A 19268-nucleotide genomic window follows, 5' to 3' on the forward strand; every position below is an offset into this window, starting at 1 on the left:
TTAAACTGAGTTCGAAACGTTCCATCAAAAAACAACTGGATCTTAGAGGATTTTTACAGAACCTTTCTTCTTCTTCACCCTGTTATTCAGTAGCATATACAAGTACAACTACATAATAAGGGAGTGCAAAGATAGAGTGCCCAAATAGATGTGGAAGTCTCACTTGATCATTTAACACAGACTGCAGTTAAAACATAGCCCAAAAATTAATAAAGTTAGGCACCGTCAGTCTGGTTAGAAAAACTTATTAACGGTTACACCACATAATCTATACAATAATCAATCATAAGTTTGTGCAATGTCAAAATAAAGCATATGTGTCATATAATTTGTTGAACTACATCATCGGTGAAACGATTATGTTCAAGTTTTTTCCCAGTCTTGTGGTCATTTTTCACACATCTTTGGAGCTCAAAGATTGATTTTTTATTTTAATTTTTTTTAATTACAAACTCAAAGAATTCTTGCATAAAAAGAATAACACTCAGTCAAAACAGAGTACTACAGGAATTCATTGGATGGAAGAGAAATATATTTGTTTCTCTCCAAGTGTATATACATATATATAATAATTTTATGATATGGATATCTATATAATTTATTTTTGCAAATATTTTTAAAAAACGATGATTTTGTTAAAAATTTATGTGATATGTAAACATCTTGATGATAGTTTTGCCAAAAATCAATCAATTTTTTTATTTTTTTTATTTTTTATATCCACACTGTAGAATAATTTTATATGTATATATATATATATATATATATTATATTTAGTTTATATAATATTAGTATAAATGCACCTTGTGTCTTCAAATTCAGGAATGTTATGATGATGATGGCGAAAATGTGACTGCTCTTTAATGACAGTATGCTCATATTCCTTCCTTTCTCCTACAATAATTTTCAGTGCAAATAGGTAGTTGGAGGGCCATATAATCAGGTGTAACTCGTTGCTAAATGTCTCATTTCCATGACTAGAAACTAGTTGAAATCATTGACTTAGATATGTAGGTATGTGTATGAGAACTATTTGTTAGCCTATTGTTTGTTGTTTTAGAAAAATATATATTTCTCGTCTCAATCAAATTTTCAATAAATCTCTAATGGGAATCAAATTTCAACTTTAAATGAATATTGGTAAGATTTATAGATAGTCTATCAAAGTTACCAAAGATAATGGGTTAAAGCATGCGCCACTTCACTTGAGACTTTGCACTTCACTTGATCTATAATTTTCAATAAATCTATGATAGGACTCAAAAATATATTTCACCACAAATAAAATAAAATAAAGTGTATTTAAAATGCAATGTAACCATTACTACCTCCAAGTGAGGGGGCAAAATAATCTGCTATTCCCATTTCAGTATTTGGTAGAAAATGTAAACACTCAGAAACACTCAAAAGCATTTAAATAAAATAGACTGAAATTCATGCAAATATTGGCTCATAAAACTTGTCAGGAAGAAATATTTAGAAAAGAAAATCAGTGAACTTAAATGTAAAGTCCAACCAAAAAGGGAAAAGAGAAGAAGATGCAGAAAAATAAAGACCATTACGAACACTAATTTTAGCTGAGGAACCAGTAGAAGCTCATCCTCTTTATATCTCAATGCCTGAAATTAAAGTCTATACTTGAAGCTTTTGGTTTGACTAATTGTGCATGATCGACATATGGCTTAGTTCAATTAGGAGTAGGCAATAAAACATGTATGGATCGTTAGTGTTTTGTAGCGGAGGAACCAGAAGAATCTCATCCTCTTTATATCTAAATGCCTGAAACAGTCTATACAAGCTTTTGATTTGATTAATTCAGCATGATCGACATATGGCTTAGTTCAGTTAGATTAGGCAATAAAGCATGCTCACCAGGAAAGAACAAGAGCATGTTTACAATCAGATTTTCTTCATTAGTGTTCATTCATCATCAAAAAAGCTATTTTTTCTTCTGAACCTGTCTTGTTCTCACAAAAATTTTACCAAAGGATGCCAAAGACAACAGTTAGTTTGTTATCTTAAAATTTAATGATAACAAATTGTTCTATATTTATGCATACTGAGAAACAAAAACTAAAATCGGACTTATATTAAAATTTAATGATAAAAAATTGTTCTATATTTATGCATTAAAATTGGACGTATTTTTCATCTTCCTTCATACTTGTTTACCAATGGCAATCCATTGATTGACTTGCTAATCGTATGGTAGATACTGTAGATGACAAATATTATTTTGTAGTTAAATATCAGATACTCAACTTGTCATAATGCACTGGGAATAGGTTGAAGTGTTGCTATCCTAAGAACCAAAGAGCTATAATATTTTGACACCCCTTAAGTTCCCACCAGCATCCATCGAATGAAAATAAATGCTAAATCCATGTGCTTTTTATAGATTACAGTTTCATTAATCACAAATAGAATAAAAGTTCATAGAGGTGTCATTTCATGAAAGAAAGTTCTCCAAACTTTGTTATTTCATGAGAATAATGAATCAACTGTGTAGAAAACATGTCTTCACATTAGCTAATTGTTTGTAATTTATGAGTCATTATTACAATACTATGAGATGAATTGTACATAGATTGAAAGTTAGTTAGCCTGGTCTTGTCTCATAACAAAAATTGCCCCTGCTGAAAATAATCCCTTCCGTCTTGTAGAAGATTTACATGATCAAAAAGCTGAGATTATTTGCAAAGATCAAAGCTAACAAAGGACAAATTTCTAAGGCAGCATATCCACACATCAAGCAGTGAATTTAGGTCAGCAGCATCAGCATATACATTTTAATCACTCACCATATGGCACATATCATGTCTCATGTATTCTTCAGACAAATGATTCCTCAACTCCCACATTTGTTGTTTCAGAGCAAAGGAACGTGTCCAGTAGTGCCAGAATTTTTAGAGGATAATGGTAGCCTTTGAGACCATCTCATTTTGCAAAGGATCACGGGGCATCATTGGACAGACAATCCACCATTCTAGATATCAACTGTGTTTCAATGAATGAATCTTCAAATGTGAAAGAACTAATTAGTATGTCACCAAAAATCTTTACACGAGCAGAAACCATCCTTGAAATGGTGAAACCGGTTTCTATCCCTTACCACTATTTCTCGATTATAGATCTTAGATATGAACTTGGTAGCAGAGTGGCAATCACTACAAACTCTCAAATTCTTCACTATTCGAATAGGAGTTCCTGGTGGTGAATTCAAGAGGGCAAAAGCAATAGCCAGCTTTTCACTATGTCTGTTCAGAGCATCTTCCTTGTCCTCTTCATCAATATCTAGCAACACCTCTGATGTACTAGGAACGTAACCAGCCCTTTTCATCTTCCTTCCCATCTCATCCATCATCTCATAAATTTCTTTATATTGCTCATGTGATTTATCTCCGGCCACAAATTCATAAATTTGATTATCTAGCTCAATCATAGTGCTCCCGGGGATTTTTTTCATTCCTTTCTTGTCCATTGCTTCTCTAGTCTTGGTTTTCTTCTCCCAGTGGAACATTTTTGCATAAATGTTGGAAAGTAGTACGTAGTTTGACTCATGCATAGGTTCATTCTCAATTAGCAGTTTAGTGATGCTTTCTCCAAGCTTGAGCTCATCATGGACACGGCAAGCACTGATTAAGGTTCGCATAACTATCGGGTTTGGTTCAATGGGCATTTTTTTAACAAATTCCAGTGCTTCATTAACAAGCCCAGTTCTGCATAACATATCCACCATGCATCCATAGTGTTCTATCCTAGGTGCAATACCATATTCTTGTGTCATTATACTGAAAAAACTTTTTCCTTTCTCAACTAATCCAGAATGACTACAAGCAGAAAGCAAACCTACGAAGGCAACATGATCAGGAGTTACCCCTTTTCCTATCATTTCCTCAAATAAAGAAATGGCCTCCAAACCACGACCATGCATTGCCAGTCCAACAATAACAGAAGTCCAAGAAACAATCGTTTTCTCACTCATATTTCTAAACAATTTCAAAGCTTTATCAACATCACCGCACTTTGCAAACATGTCGATGACTGCATTACAGAGCTCCACAGTTTTCTGAATTCCTTCTTTCTCAATGTAGGATTCAACCCACTTCCCAAGCTCAAGAGCACCTAAATCCGCACAAGCAGAAAGAACAGACACCATAGTAATTTCATCTGGACGAACTCCCTCAATCTGCATTTTTCTAAACAACCCAACAGCTTCCGTCGACAATCCCAGACGCGCATACCCTCCAATCATTGCACTCCACGAAACAGAGTCCGACTTGGGCATTTCTTCAAACACTTTTCGACCACACTCGATACCCCCATCACAGCAACAATACATGTGAACCATAGTATTCAGAACATGAACATCATCATCAAATCCATATTTCACTACCGACCCATGAACCGATTTCCCTACATTCAAGTCTCCAACCCCAGCACAAGCCTTAAGGACAAAAGGGTATGTGAATTTATTGGGCGAAATTCCAAAATGAAGCATGCCATTGTACAAACATAAAGCTTTGTTCTTCGAGTGACTGGTCTGCGCATAAGCTCTAATCATAGTATTGAAAAGGAAAGTGTCGTAGAGACGAGTATCGGCGTCAGGACAGAACAAGAAGGAAGAGGCATAGTCAGTGGCCCCAAGTTCGGAGGATGTAGAGGTGAACTTGGTAAGAACCAGCGGGTTGTTTTGCAGACCCAGTTTGAGAATCCGAGCATGGAGTTGAACGACTTTAGCGACAGTGTTGCAGGCTTGGAGAAGGGACAAGCAGCTCTGCTCTGCTGCTCTATTATTGTTTGTCGTTCTGGTCGTTGACGCATTGACTGTACGGATCAGCTTAGCTGCAATGGTCGGGAACTGCATTTAGCAAAACAACAGAAGCAGTGAATTAAGACAGTAGAAGATCGTAATTCATTAGGAAAAGTTCAAAATAGTAATTAAAATGCATGCAAAATTTCATGTGGATTCTTTAATTTTACCCTTGTTGCATTTAAACACTAAATATTTTCTAAAATCATTATTGACCTTTAAAAATCATTTTAGTGTTTTATACCGATTAAAATATGTCAATTTATCAATTTTTACTAATTAATTTTAACAACCAAAAAATACTATTGCAAATTTGCCTTTTTTTTAAAAAAGAAACATGAATACTTCAATTACATCCTCTAAAATTTAGTTTTTGATTGGTATAGATTAGATAATGTATACTATCTTATTGTATTCGTGTGAAATTTTTTTATTCAAATCCGATTTGTTAAGTTTTTGTATTAGAATATTTAAATACAAATCCGTTTATTAAATTATCATGTATTCAATTATTTAAAATAATAAACTTAATTATAAAATTATTTTTAAAAGAATAAAAAATTATCACAAAAAATATTTAAATAAATAAAATCAATAAAAAATAATAATTGACCAATACTTGAGATGATAATTACAAAAATAAATATTCAATAGATAATACAAAATTAATCAAATAAATAATAATAATAATAATAACAATAACAACAAGAGAAAAAAGGAAAACACACACACCTACCTATATCATTTTACAAAAAGTTCAATAATAATAATAATAATACTTAGTACCTATTCAAAAAATAAAAAATAAAAAGCACACACACAAAATATGCATAAATACATACATATATATTCAGATATATAAAAAAATTAATTTTATAAAATCAAAATATAATATAAAAAAGTCATGCTAGAGTAAAAATAATTAATTTTAATTGTATCCTAACTTTATAATAACAGAATATTTGACTACATCAGAATTGTATATCTATATATCTAAGAGATATATATATATATATATATATATATACAAGATTTATATCAATACGATTAATTATGACATATCAAAATTTGGCACCAAAGTTGAATATTCATAATATAAAATATACAAAAACATGCTTGTATAGATAATTTTGGTAGAATATTCATAATATAGAATATATAAAAACATACTTGTATAAATAATTGTATATAATAATGAATTAAAAGTCATGGTCAAGATTTTATTTTAAACCTGTTTAAATCTGTTAACACAACAAGTCATTAACATGTTGATCCGTTATTAATCCGATTCATTACACACCAACCCAAACCCTCAAAAAAGCAGATGGATTAGTATCGTGTTATGGGTCATGTTGAAAATTGTTAGGTCTAGTTTATTATAGTTTATTTTTTAGCAAAAAACACTTATTAATTGTTATAAACTTTTTTATTTAAAAAAATAAATATTCAATTATATATTAATAAGTGCTTGTTGATAAAAAAAAAAATATAAATAAATAAAAGCTTTTTTAAACCAAAATGAAGAAGTTAAAATTTTGGACTTTTGCAAAAAAAAATCTACTTTACGCTTACATAAGAAGTCAAAAGAGCATTAAATGAAAGTTTAAAAACACTTTCTAAATTAATAACTAAACATTCATTAAATTTTCAATAAACTTTTTTCTTACATAAGTTTTATTAGAAAAAAACTCTATAGCCAAAAATTCTTCTTACATAAGCTATATCAAATAGATCTTTAAAATAAATATAAATCTAAGGTTAAAAAAAAATCAAAATTTTAGTGGAAATTTTGCTGAAATTTTTATATTTTTAAATAGTAGATAGGATATTTTTGTTCAAAATGGAAAATGAAAAATTTTTCAAAATTTCCACTAAATTTTCCTATATTTCCACAAAATTTGCATTAAAAGTTCTGTTAAATGTCCACATCAATTCTTTCATACTTTTATCAAATAATTCATAATTTTCATAAAATTTCCTAAATTTTTATATAAATTAAATTTTTTTTTATCAAAAATTAATAAATGCTATAGATTTTTAACTGTCTGTTTAATTTTTTTTTATCACAATAAATTTAATATTTTTATAAATATTATAAAGTAGATATAAATTATAATATATACAAAAATACAAATATACATGTAAAATAAATGATTAACTATTATATTATTATAAAGTAGATGAATATTGTATAGATATGCAAAAAAAATATTATCTGTAAATGTAGTTAAATGACTTGATAAAATATTTATGGAATGTTTTTAATTAGTAATTTATGTATACAATTTCAAATTCAATCATTAGAAAATAATAATTTTGCATATAATGAACCAATATTGTATAATGATTATCAATAAATATTTATGTTTGACATATTAACAATTACATGCAAAAAGATATACAATTTTTAATAATTAGTTATTATACTTTACATCTGAAAATAAAAATGAAGAAGAAATAAATCATTTTTATTCACCCAAGGATTTTATATGATATTAAAATGATATTTTACGGTATATAATATAATTTTAATAATTGTTATTTATATCTTAATTAATAATTTTTTTTTATCAAATATGTATTTTTGCATATTTTTTATATATGATAAATTTATAACCATTAACATTTACTATAAATTAGTGACTAAGAGAAATATAAAATTTATTTAATATTTTTACAGTTTTTATAGTTAATTTGATAATTAATTGATTAAATAATTTAATCATAAAGTTTCAATAAAATTTTCATTTTTTAAAAATAAATTTTCATCAATTTTCATTACTTTTTATTAGCTTTTATTAATATTCAATAATTTTTGATATTTTCATTGATATTTCTGTAATTTGGAGCTTTGATATTTTGATTGATATTGATTTTTTGAACATTTTATAAGACATCCTCAAAATCTCTAATAAATTATCTCCATCCTCTTTGACAAACTAACTTACCTTTATACTCTTAATAAAATTAAATCATCTCTAAATGCTTTGTTTTTCTTTTCTTTTTGCAAAAATAATTTTTTATGATTTTGAAAAGTTAATTTGAAAATTTGAAAGCTTTGTTAAAATAAATTTTTAATTAATTTCATTTAAACTATGTGATAGTTTTTCAGTTTAAATCATATAGCCTTTTTTTTTTTAACTAATTATAATTTGTAAAATATATTCAATTAATGTATTATAATTTATCAATATATTTAATAAAATATATTATAATGTATCAAATATATTTTATTAAATATATTATAACTTTTTCAGTAAAGAAAAAAAATTATAATTTATCAAATATATTTAAAAAATTTATGTAGTTAAAATTATTATATTATTTTAGATAAAATTTAATTAAAAAAGAAACAAAACTTTGAAAATTTTAAATTAATTATCGCAAAAAAGAAAGGAATTTATGAATTATTCAACTTGAACGAGGACATAAAGAACCATTTTAAAAAATGAATGATTTATTTAGAACTTGTACTTCAGTTGTAAATGAAACATTTTTTTAAAAATAATAATAGTTTTTCAAAAGGTGTAAATGATTTATTTAAAACTTGAACTTCAGTTATAAATGAAATATTTTATATTATAAAATAATAATGATTTTGCAAATCAAAAAAAAAAAATAATAATAATAATGATTTTTTAAAAAATATGGAAGGTAAATGTAATAAAAGGAAAAATTTGAGTCTAAAACGACACTATCTTTTATGTCGTACTTGGCTAATCTGTTTCGTGTTTACTTGTCCAAACGACCCTTTTATTTTCTCTAGTAAAAGTTCGCTTTTTTCCACGTGGCTGGCTGAATATCAGCCACGTCACTTAACCATCAACCTCTGGCATACTAGTTCGTTATTTTCTCTCCGCGAGTTTCAGAGAGAAAAATCGACAGCGACGCCGTCGTCAGACCTCCGTGATCTCGACCACACTCACTGTTAAAGAGGGAGAAGAGCAATGAGAAGAGCAATTTCAATCTCAATGGTTCCATTTCGAGGGCTTGTTCGCGGTCCATCATCTTCCAAGTACTACAGCTTCAATGCGCTTCGCTCTTACTGCGAATCTCCAACCTATCTTTCTCAACCAAAACCTCCAGGTTCTCTTCTCTCTCTTTCTCGCTCTACTTTTTTTTTTTTTCGTATTTAAATTTAAATTTTTTTTTTTTTTGGAATTTTGGTTCGGAGATTATGAAACAGATGTTTTAATCGTTCAGGACCACTTTCGCAATATAGGAATCTAATTGAGCAAGGAAAATTGCAATACGATGCGAATCAGGAAAGGGTTGCTTCGGAGCTTGACAAGTTGTTTGGGAGGTTGGAGCAGTATGAGAAAGAAATGGAGGAATATCATGTACTGTTGTTGGATTTTCTGGTTTTTATTTGGCTTTTAAAAGTAGTTTCGGAGATTTTTGGTTAATGGTGAATGGTTTTGATTAATTAATTTTTTTCCAGGAAAACCTAGCCAAGTGGGAAGAGAAGAGAGAAAGCGAGAGGCGCAAGCTTTTAGTGGGGGAAGCTGAGCTGCAGCAGAACCAGGACGTATGGTCATCAGTAAGCAAGCGTCGTGCAAAACTTGTTGAGAGATTGATGTTCAGGCAAGCTTTTTGCTCTTAATACAAAATTTTAATATATATATATATATATTTTTTTTTTTTGGTCAAGGAAAAAAAAAATAAAACGAAGAATTATTTGATTTATGAAATTGTTTAGAGTTCAAAGTAGTCACCCAATTTTCTAAACTTAAAAACCATATTGTTTTGTCAGAAAAAAATTTGATATTGTGTCTAGTTATTTATTGTTCTTTGAGCTTTTTATATGTTTGTGTCAAATGCAAATGCCAAAAAGACATGCTTAAAATTCGTTAATATTTGGGATGTTATCCACAAGTGATGCTGCAAATGCATATGCTGTTGACTCTTAATTACTGTCAATACTAAGTTTTTGTTGTTTTTATTTTTGGCTAACGCTAGAAATATAATTATAGGTGCTCGTTTTTTAATATGAATTTTCTTGTATGAGGTTGTTCTGTCACGTAGTCCTGTATCTGATCCTCTCCAAGGGAGTTTTGCAATTATGTTTTGTTATTTATTTGACTAGATATCATGCACACTTTTCTGGATTCCTTTCGATATCAATTGAGTTCTTTTTTATTCAGGAAAAAAGCTGGAAGTTTGGAACCCGGAGTGGGAAAATGGGTTTCATACCTTAACCGAGAGAAGAAGTTGGATTCACTTGTTGGTCCTCGTCCAACTGCTCCTGCGGCGCCTAAAGGATTGTATATATATGGCAATGTTGGAAGTGGTATCGTTCTATATTGTATATTTGTTTACCTGTGAACAAATATGTGCAAATCCAGATTGAGATTTAATTTCTCATTGAGTTATATTTACTTTTCTGATTTAGCAATTTTGTCAAACTTTTAAAGGTCAATAGATTACAGTTGATACAATGTATCTGCTGCTTCTTGTTTGTATGAGCTAGGTATGCCTTACATTTTGTATGTAATTTGTAGTTTGCTATTCCCTTACTAATGCAACTAACTAGAGAAATCCTTGATACTACAGGAAAGACAATGCTTATGGATATGTTTTATGGTGCCACTGAAGGAATTGTTAAACATCGAAGAAGGTATCACTTTCATGAGGTGGGGTTTTTATGAGAACTCCAGAAAGCTTACTTGTTTATATTCATACGTATCAATTTCAGGTTAGGCTTTGTAGGATATGCCTTGTCTTATTTGTTTGACATTTAAAATAGATGAATACATGTGTAGTAACTTATGTTTACCATCCTCATTTGCAGGCTATGCTTAAAATTAATGAAGAAATGCATAAGATATGGAAAAATCAAGTGGAGGAAAAGCCTTTGCAATCGAGCATTTCTAATTGGATTATGAATCTTCCCCTTGATACAAAAATTAAGGAGTGGTTAGCTGCAGAAGAAAAATATAAACAAGAGGTTCAGATGAAAAACATTCTTCCAGCTGTAGCAGATAAGCTCCTCATAGACTGGAAGTTTGATAAAAAAGGAGCTAGCATTCTCTGTTTTGATGAAATACAGGTGATATGATGTTTGCTAAAAGAGGTTGTCCTCATTGATATAGTTGTTACATTGCAATGATAAATAAATAGACTGTAATATTCATCAGTAGTTTATTTATTTGGGATCTGTGTTTGATTGTTACCTTTTAACTTATAACCTGTGTATCAAGCAGCCTTACATGAATTCACCTAGATGATGTATTTGTTGATTGCCCAGTCAATAGCTAACGGATATGTGAGAGTAAAACTTTTGACTATTTAATGTAATTAGTGATCTTAGAATTTCTACTGCATCTATAGTTTGATATATTTATTGATTTTCACTGCTGTTTGTTTGATTCTGGCATGATTATCATCTCTCCCTCTGTTAAAAGGCTCAAGAGTTTTGTAAAAGTGTGAAGGACTTGTAGGATTATGTATATTGGGGATACAAGAGGGTGAATACAGTAAAGATCGTGACTGCTACTGCTACTGAATCATTCCCAAGTGGAAATATATTACCTAGACAAATTTAATTTTTAAAATGTGTAGAAACAATTGAAGAAAACTTAGGACATGTGCAAATTACTGATAACTGCTACACTTGTAAAAAATGATGGCTTTGATGTGATAAAAGCAATAATGACATATCAATCTATATGCTATAATATACTTATCAATTAGTAATAACAACGAACTCTCCATGTGCAAATACACTTTACCAGCTTATGGAATTTGCAAATTGTTTATGACTTAGAATTTCTTGCTTTGTATTACAGACTGTTGATGTATTTGCTATTGTGGCCTTATCTGGAATTGTAAGCAGATTGTTAAGTACTGGAACTGTTCTTGTAGCCACCAGCAATCGAGCACCAAATGACTTAAACCAGGTGTGTTTCAACTAAATTTTATGAAAGAACTTGAAGATCCTCTGCCATGTATTTTTAAAACATGAATTAAGGTAATAATTTGTCCAAGTGTAGCTGAAGGCAATCAAAGGTTAATGGTTGTTTTTCTATTTTTATTTTTTTTATTTTTGCAATGTGTTTTAAATAATGCTGTCCTTCTTGGAAGTGTTTCCAGGGTTAAAAGAAAGGACAACTTCTGTACTGACTTTTAATATTTCTTCAACCAAAACTTGCTTGCAGGATGGTATGCAGCGGGAAATTTTTGAAAAGTTTCTTGCGAAATTGGATAAGCACTGTGAGAGTGTTTTAATTGGAAGTGAGATTGATTACCGCCGTCTAATAGCAGAAAGATCTATAAACCAGGTGAGGATTAAGCAACTTCTGTTTTTACGTCTCTCTGCTTTTGGACAGATTACTTATTATTTAAAATATTTGCATGACTTTCACAAGTAAATAATTTGTATGGGTTAAGGTAATAATTTAAGTTCATAAGTTCATGTTTAATAAAGGTTTTTCATTGTTGTAATTCTGATAAAGAAAAGTTAGTGTGAAAGTAAATTGTATTGCTGATTTCTTTTTTACTTATGAGGATATGCCTTATTCTAACTGATTCGGGAAAGAATCCATGTCTATATAGATATACTAAATTTTATGCTGGCTGCCAACCTGCCACAGCCTCCTTTACCTTGCCTGGGAGGCTGGGACTGACTGTCTGAAAGTATCAGATATTTTATGAAAAAGTCGCAACACACACACACACAAAATGTGCGGTAGTTGATGTTTTAGATCCAAAGTCATGTAAAGAAGTTGAATGGATTAGGAGTAGATTCTGTATCTTGCCATTGTCTCAGGTTACTCCACACATTTCAAAGTAATACAAAAATATTACTTTCTCCTTCAACCAAACTATCCTACAACTATTTTCTCCTTATCCTGTCACATAATTATACTTTCTTTTTATTCTCATATTTTCCTTTGTAGATAAAATTGTGGCTAGACTTTAAGTTTGTTGGACATGTGCCAAATTCTACTTTTGGACTTCAAATATTTGTTTTTATTTTCCTTGTATCTGAATAATCTTTCAAGATAAGTTTATTTATCACGGCTAAGGTTCATGTCTCTCGTATTTCTTTTATATTTAATGGATATTCATTGATGATAATCAACTTATATGCAATAATAGACTTAGCTTGAAAGTTCTAGGGTAATTGAAGTTTTACTTGCTGACATTCAGGTTCACTACTTCTCTCCTTTACATAGCATTGCCATTGAGAACTTTGAGAAAATGTGGCATGACGTGACAGAACAAGTGGGAGGACAAATAACCTCTAGTGTTCTTCCAGTGATGTTTGGGCGGTAAGAATTAATTTATCAGTTTAATAATTTTATATATCTAGTTTAAAAATACTTCACTTGCATTTTATGCCAGAACTTTGGAGGTTCCTGAAAGCTGCAATGGAGTGGCTCGGTTCACTTTCGAGTATCTATGTGGTCGTCCGGTATTATTCTTTCCTGTCTGATCCATTGATTATATGGTCGTCCAGTATTATTTTTCTAATTAATCCTTTATTTGGCTATTGTTGTGCATCCCAGCATGGTAATTAAAAGCTTTGTTTTCTGATTTTCACAAGTCTCTCAATTAAAAAGTTGATCTTCTAATTTTTTTCTTCTACTGCCTATGGAAAATACATTTAGCATATGACTATTTCAACCAATTTATATTTGAAAATCAGTTAAATTAATAGTCTGAGCTATAATGAATAGCCAACCAATGCATTGTAATGGAAAATATAGAAGTTCATGGTAGAGAAAATTTAGAAGAAATAAGTCGGATCAACTTTGTGAAGACAAAAGAGGCAATGAGGCCTGTATATGGTGGAAGTATGTGAATGAATGAAGTAACTATATACACACAGTTGTACACACACAAAAATAGTCTTGTAAGTTCTTGGTTGCAAAAGGACTTTTAATGCTATTGTAAATTTGAAATCAAAGCTAAAGGGATCTGATTGAAAATCATTTCCCTGTGACCTCTAATACTTGCCATTGTTGTTAGAAGTTCGATCTTTTTTTCCTCTCCTCTGTTAAATAATTGATTTCAGGTAGGTGCAGCAGATTATATTGCAGTAGCAGAAAACTACCATACTCTCTTCATATCTGGTATTCCAATGATGAGCATGCGAATTCGTGACAAGGTAATTACCATTTTTTGACATGCAATGTCTTGTCCAGGTGTGCATGATATGAGTTAATTGTCAGATGTATTTAGGCATTTGATATGTCTTCATGTTCTAGCAAAGTTGGTTGAACTTCAATGATCCCCAATTTAGTAAAGTGATTTGAGTTGGTACAGATCATGGTTCATTAATCTTTGCTGTCATTACAAACAAAAGAAGAATGTCTATAAAAGAATAGGATTGCAGTGACCATGTTAGTGTGTATTTGAATCTTCAATTGGCAAAAGAACCAGAGAAAACAGAGTAATGGGAGGGAAGAGGGGCATGTAAACAACAAATCTGATCCTGTTGACAGGGCAGGTAAACAACACATTTGATCCTGTTGAAGTAGTTATGTGGTCATAGTGCCCTGGTCCTGTCCATCTCTCTTCTATGTACAGAGTCATAAATTTTCTCTTTTTTATTAATACATGTTAAATACAAACTATATATATGTCTGTCTTTGGAATAAGAAACTAAAATCACTATGTATTTTTGGTTTATGCATTTTCATAGCCACTTTGGATAACAAAGTTGTTCTCTTCTTAGGCACGGAGGTTTATCACTCTCATTGATGAGTTGTACAATCATCATTGCCGCCTATTTTGTTCTGCAGCTTCTTCAATTGATGAATTGTTTCAAGGAACTGAGGAGGGTACACTATTTGATTTGGAGAGGCAAGTATTTTATATGTTTAGGGATTCAACAATTATATTTAATTACTTGTCCAGATGGCTTTTTTTCTTTTCTTCATGGTAATCGTGTTCTCATATATTTGTCACATCTTTAAGTAGCTATATAAATTTTTTGTTTCTGCTTGAACACAATTTTTTGTAAATTCAGCAATAAGGACTAAAAGAATTTCACCCAAATGTTTTTTCACCTTTAACTGTAAAATAGGATAAAGAAGATAATTGTGCATGATAAATATTGTTATGTTCAGAATGGTTCTAGTTTTTAGATGTTCTATTGCATGGTGATAGATCCTGGTGTATGCTGAAGAGTTCTGTTTGGCAACTTATTGATGATTTTCTTTAATAGGATTTTATGCTGGCTTACAACATAGTAATAGTCAACTTGTTTGTGACTTTTTTGGTTTCCCTCGTAAGTTGACATGTGTACATGATTGATACTTTTCAATCAATTTCTGAAAAGGTTTCTATTTATGCATGGTTGGTAGGTAATTCAATTCTCTTAGTACCTTTAAGGCTGAGCATGTTCGCTTGGTTGTTTTCCAGTTTCCAATTTGAGACAGAGACAGAAGGTTCAAAGCTTCGTCGAGATGTTTTGGTGAAAGGGAATGTGGGATCTGGAGGTGCCCCAACCGGCATAAAATCTATGTTATCTGGTCAAGAAGAGATGTTTGCTTTCCGTCGGGCAGTAAGTGGTGTTAGAATTAAAAGTACAAGTTTTCTGGTATATATGTGATACATGTCTACTCATCAAGATAGTAACTGTGCCTTAATTAGTAGTTTGTTAACACAAGCATATATTCTTTTTATGGATGGTGCAATATTTCTTTACAGATTCCATGCACCAACCCAGCAAATGGTGATTGCTAAACATGACATCCGTAACTGTAGCTTTTGCAATCATGTTGTGTCTACAAAGCACTAGAAAAAAAAAAAAAAAATTTGTCTACAGAGTTCATTTGGCAACATATTATAATTCTAACAACCAGTAGTATGTTTTTATAGAATAAATTGCATGGTGGAAGAATGTTATTTGTTAACATTGGAATCAAAGATGTATTTATTTTATTTTACTTTTTAATAAAGAAGGGTATGTGCCAAGGTGATCCTGCTGATATACAGATCTTCCCACCACCAGCCAAAATAATCTAGCCGACTATTTTGATTTATTATTGTTTTATTAAAGTGTCTTGATAACCTAAAGGGATTGGCTATGTAAGTCTATATGTCTATAACTGCAACAATAAAGAGATGAAATTCCGAAAGAATGCTTTTAGATATTGAATCTTCATTGACAATGTTAGAAATTTTTCTTTGCTTCTGATAACCATAACATCTAGCTCGATAGAATTGATTGCCATATTATGCTTATGAAAATTAACAGACTGTGGTGTTGTTACATTAAAAAACCTCTATCCCTCATTTTGCTTATATGTTGTCGTCAAATCAGAGATCTATTAGATTTCCTCACTATGCATTCAAACTTTTGAAACTATATAAGAAAAATGATAGATTGTAATTTATTTTGTTTAATTTTATTATTATTTAGATTGTAATTTATTTTGTTTAATTTTATTATTATTATTTTTTTGCAAACATAGTGTTTAACATCAATGAGCTGTTTATGCAGGTATCCCGCCTGATTGAAATGCAGACACCTTTATATCTGGAGGGAGTACGTCTCCTTCATCCTTATTTCCGGAGACAATGCCAAGAATTTCATAGCTTACAATCTCAATCATCATTCTGAGCATAATTAGTGAGCACTACGTACTATTCCCCTGTTATATAATTATAATTTACAATTACACCATAGAATTGATTCTTTATTCCCTTTTAAGGACAATTAATTTGCATAAAAGCCAACCAATTGTAGGGGCAGTACGAGGATTCAAGATAATTTGGTTTTCATGCTTCAGCTTTTACTTGGTAAAAATAGCGCCATAGCTGGGCTTGGATAGTACTACTAGTATTATATATACATTTTGTTTATTATGTACACCAGATAATTTTTGCTTTTTAATAAGATACTAAAGTTTTTATTTGTTGATCAAATTATGATATTAATGAGGAAGCATATGTAGAGGTTTATATAGTTGTTATGCAGGTGAACATGCATGATGCATCTCTATGTAAAGGTAAAGAAATATTCTATTGGGTGAAATTGTCCTATAGTCATTGATTACATATACTTCAGCCATGAATTAGATGTAATCAATGGGCTTCGCCCAATAGAAAATAACATATGCAAAGTTACATGTACGTGTGTTATCGAAAATATTCCAATTTAATTTATCTTCGGGAGAGTAAGAGGTAGGTAGTCTAGTGAAGGGAAGTTAATATCCTAGCATGGTTATGTGTTAAAGTAATAATTTGAGCTATTTCAAAAAGGGTAATTCAATTCAATTTTAATTTTTTTTTACGGTTTGCAAGAGGTTTCCATATAAATTGGTAACATATGGTAAGGATCTAAAAGGGTGTTTTTAAGCCATTTATTTCACAAGATTCATTTAGTTGTATTGGTAAATTAATGGAAACAAGATTTAAGAAAAAAGACATATAAGAAAGGGACAAACTAGCGTGAGTACAACATTATTTTATTTTATTTTTTGGGGTAATACTAGTGAGAGTACAACTTTTATTTTCGGTGAAATAGTACAACTTGTACAAGCAACTTCAAAGCCTAGTGCATATATTAGGTTAGAGCTTGTAAATGGACACTAACATGCAATAAATATATATCCACCAATGGGAAAGTGGTAAAAGAGAAGATAAAAGATTGTATTCATTTATTAAATATTTCTTTAGTTCTGCTTTTACACACCGCCGTTACTACAGAGCTAATATTCAAATTATAAGCTGCACGCCTTTTTGCTTCTGTATCTATCATGGGGATGTGGCAATCACTACTTGAAAGAAATGTCTTCATTTTTCATATAATACATTACATATATATAATTTTATAGTTCGAACATCCATATTGTTTTTAAAAAATTTATTACCCTTGTTAATAGTATTGATCAAGAGTTTTTTTTTTTTGTTTTTTAAAAATGATTATTTTTCAGACGTTTCGCACCATAAAGAAAATTATATATATATATATATTACATGTGTTTGAACGAAATGTCTTCCCGTCAAATTCTACACATAAAAATGAGTGTATGTATCATCATATGCATGTAAATTGATGAAACACAAAAAAATAGAGATAGAGATTGTATATATATGATTAATATTTATACTTACTGCGCATATTCAAGGTTGATCTTGACTTTGGGAAATCTGGAGATGGCATCGAAGGCTTTGGTAGAGAGGACAAGTGTTGAAGGGCAAGGATCCCTTCTACAGAGATCAACAACCTCAGCAACAATGGAGCCTACCCTGCACGGCCGGTTGGGCCTGCTGATGCACCGCAACTGGTATCTCCGCCCGCAGGCTGCTCCGTTGTCCCATAGCCCATCGCTCACCGCCACAAAGTACCCTCCCTCTGGGAATTGTTGTGGGTCGTTTCCTTTGCATTTCGTTGCTATTTATTTCATTATTTAACACATTAAAAACCATCCGTACATCAAACTCGCCCAACAACAGGAAAACAAACCTAAAGACTCATGACATAGACATATATATTTTTGTTTTATTTTATTTTTGGTGGGTTTGTGGATTTTTACTCTGGTCTAGTCAAATCGATCATGTTTTGTTTTTGTTCAATTCAAGTGCCATGCAAATAATAGCCAGCATTTGCAAAACCATACTTTGAAGTCAACTTTTTGATTACCTTCGCAATTATACATATGTACATTTCAAATATAAAATTTCAAAAACCAACTTAAATTAATGCGCCATTATAAACTATGACCTGCATGGTGGTTAACATGTATATATATAGTTTGTTTTTATTTTTATTTTATTTTATTATTATTTATTGAGCAAGATCGGTTTGCCTGAGGCCTATCAATTAGTGAATTTTACGTCTGAATTATATATGTAATTAATGTGCTGTCAGGCAATATAATGTCTCTGATGTTACCCAATAAAATATTTCTTTCTATATACGAAAATAATAGCAAAATACTATTACTAAATTAGAGAAATGAAAGAGTAGTCATTAATGATGCAACATATATATAATTGTAGATATACATACGCAAGTATGGAGGACTATAAGACCTGGCCGTCCCCACGTCCCCTAAAATTGGAAGAAAATGAGAGAAAAATAAGCAAAAGAGAAGTAGCACGGATATGGTTGCTGTGAGTGACCTCATTTTAAGGGTTATGGACATTTACAAATTACAGAGGGAATAACTTCGAATATATAGATCAAACCCAAAGCCTTTTTTTGGGTTTGTGGGAAATGTGTCAATTTGTCTATTATTTATACTGAGCGAGTCTAGATCAACTCCATCGTATTGGTATTCTCCCCATATATCACTAATCACTTTCTGTGTTTTGGTAGCGTTCTTTATTCTTATTTCGGCAAAAAAAAGCATTCTTTATTCTTAGCTGGAGTTGATGTCATTGGGTTTTTTGGTAAGCATGTAGGAATTGAAATTATCCGGCTGCTAAAAGATATTGGATTCTCAAAATTCACTTTCTATTTCCTCCCCAGTTTTTATATATATATATATATATA

The 19268-nt window shown here is 30.6% G+C and overlaps 3 protein-coding genes across 4 annotated transcripts; 1 reads left to right on the top strand and 2 right to left on the bottom strand.

Moving 5' to 3' along the window:
* Positions 1-2497: 2497 nt before the first annotated feature.
* Positions 2498-4958, bottom strand: LOC107421208 (pentatricopeptide repeat-containing protein At4g21065-like). The gene is made up of 2 exons (XM_048476637.2): positions 3113-4958; positions 2498-3017 (listed from the first exon to the last, which is right to left on the bottom strand). Exons 1-2 carry the CDS (start codon positions 4865-4867, stop codon positions 2994-2996), a joined length of 1779 nt encoding a protein of 592 aa, XP_048332594.2. The 5' UTR covers positions 4868-4958; the 3' UTR covers positions 2498-2993.
* Positions 4959-8636: 3678 nt separating this feature from the next.
* LOC107421201 (uncharacterized) lies at positions 8637-16740 on the top strand. Of its 2 annotated transcripts, none has more exons than XR_007241617.2 (14): positions 8637-8899; positions 9017-9153; positions 9255-9397; positions 9958-10103; positions 10367-10446; positions 10605-10862; positions 11602-11712; positions 11971-12093; positions 12965-13086; positions 13160-13229; positions 13833-13925; positions 14563-14623; positions 15185-15326; positions 16269-16410. XR_007241617.2 is itself a non-coding variant. In XM_048476227.2 (14 exons), exons 1-14 carry the CDS (start codon positions 8761-8763, stop codon positions 16386-16388), a joined length of 1812 nt encoding a protein of 603 aa, XP_048332184.2. In that variant the 5' UTR covers positions 8640-8760; the 3' UTR covers positions 16389-16740. The 2 variants fall into 2 exon arrangements, 1 of the variants encoding a protein (XP_048332184.2); XM_048476227.2 differs by having other exon boundaries at positions 8640-8899; positions 14496-14623; positions 16269-16740.
* Positions 16741-17403: 663 nt separating this feature from the next.
* On the bottom strand, positions 17404-18967 carry LOC125423105 (EG45-like domain containing protein). Its single transcript, XM_048476506.2, has 3 exons — positions 18783-18967; positions 17885-18164; positions 17404-17779 (listed from the first exon to the last, which is right to left on the bottom strand). The coding sequence occupies exons 1-3, from the start codon at positions 18916-18918 to the stop codon at positions 17773-17775; spliced, it is 423 nt and encodes a 140-aa protein (XP_048332463.2). The 5' UTR covers positions 18919-18967; the 3' UTR covers positions 17404-17772.
* Positions 18968-19268: the final 301 nt, after the last annotated feature.

The sequence above is a fragment of the Ziziphus jujuba genome, chromosome 5 (genome assembly GCF_031755915.1).
Source record: "Ziziphus jujuba cultivar Dongzao chromosome 5, ASM3175591v1".
NCBI classification, from domain to species: Eukaryota; Viridiplantae; Streptophyta; class Magnoliopsida; order Rosales; family Rhamnaceae; genus Ziziphus; species Ziziphus jujuba.

What these genes read in the sequence shown, in the direction of transcription:
- LOC125423105 (XM_048476506.2), bottom strand. Translation starts at nt 18,918, where the DNA reads ATGTCCATAACCCTTAAAATGAGGTCACTCACAGCAACCATATCCGTG. An exon ending in TTATAGTCCTCCATACTTGC is followed by an intron (nt 18,165 to 18,782) that starts GTATGTATATCT and finishes TGAAATAAATAG; the next exon opens with CAACGAAATGCAAAGGAAAC.
- LOC107421208 (XM_048476637.2), bottom strand. Translation starts at nt 4,867, where the DNA reads ATGCAGTTCCCGACCATTGCAGCTAAGCTGATCCGTACAGTCAATGCG. An exon ending in TCTATAATCGAGAAATAGTG is followed by an intron (nt 3,018 to 3,112) that starts GTAAGGGATAGA and finishes TCACATTTGAAG; the next exon opens with ATTCATTCATTGAAACACAG.
- LOC107421201 (XM_048476227.2), top strand. Translation starts at nt 8,761, where the DNA reads ATGAGAAGAGCAATTTCAATCTCAATGGTTCCATTTCGAGGGCTTGTT. An exon ending in ATATGGCAATGTTGGAAGTG is followed by an intron (nt 10,104 to 10,366) that starts GTATCGTTCTAT and finishes TTGATACTACAG; the next exon opens with GAAAGACAATGCTTATGGAT. An exon ending in TCTGTTTTGATGAAATACAG is followed by an intron (nt 10,863 to 11,601) that starts GTGATATGATGT and finishes TTTGTATTACAG; the next exon opens with ACTGTTGATGTATTTGCTAT.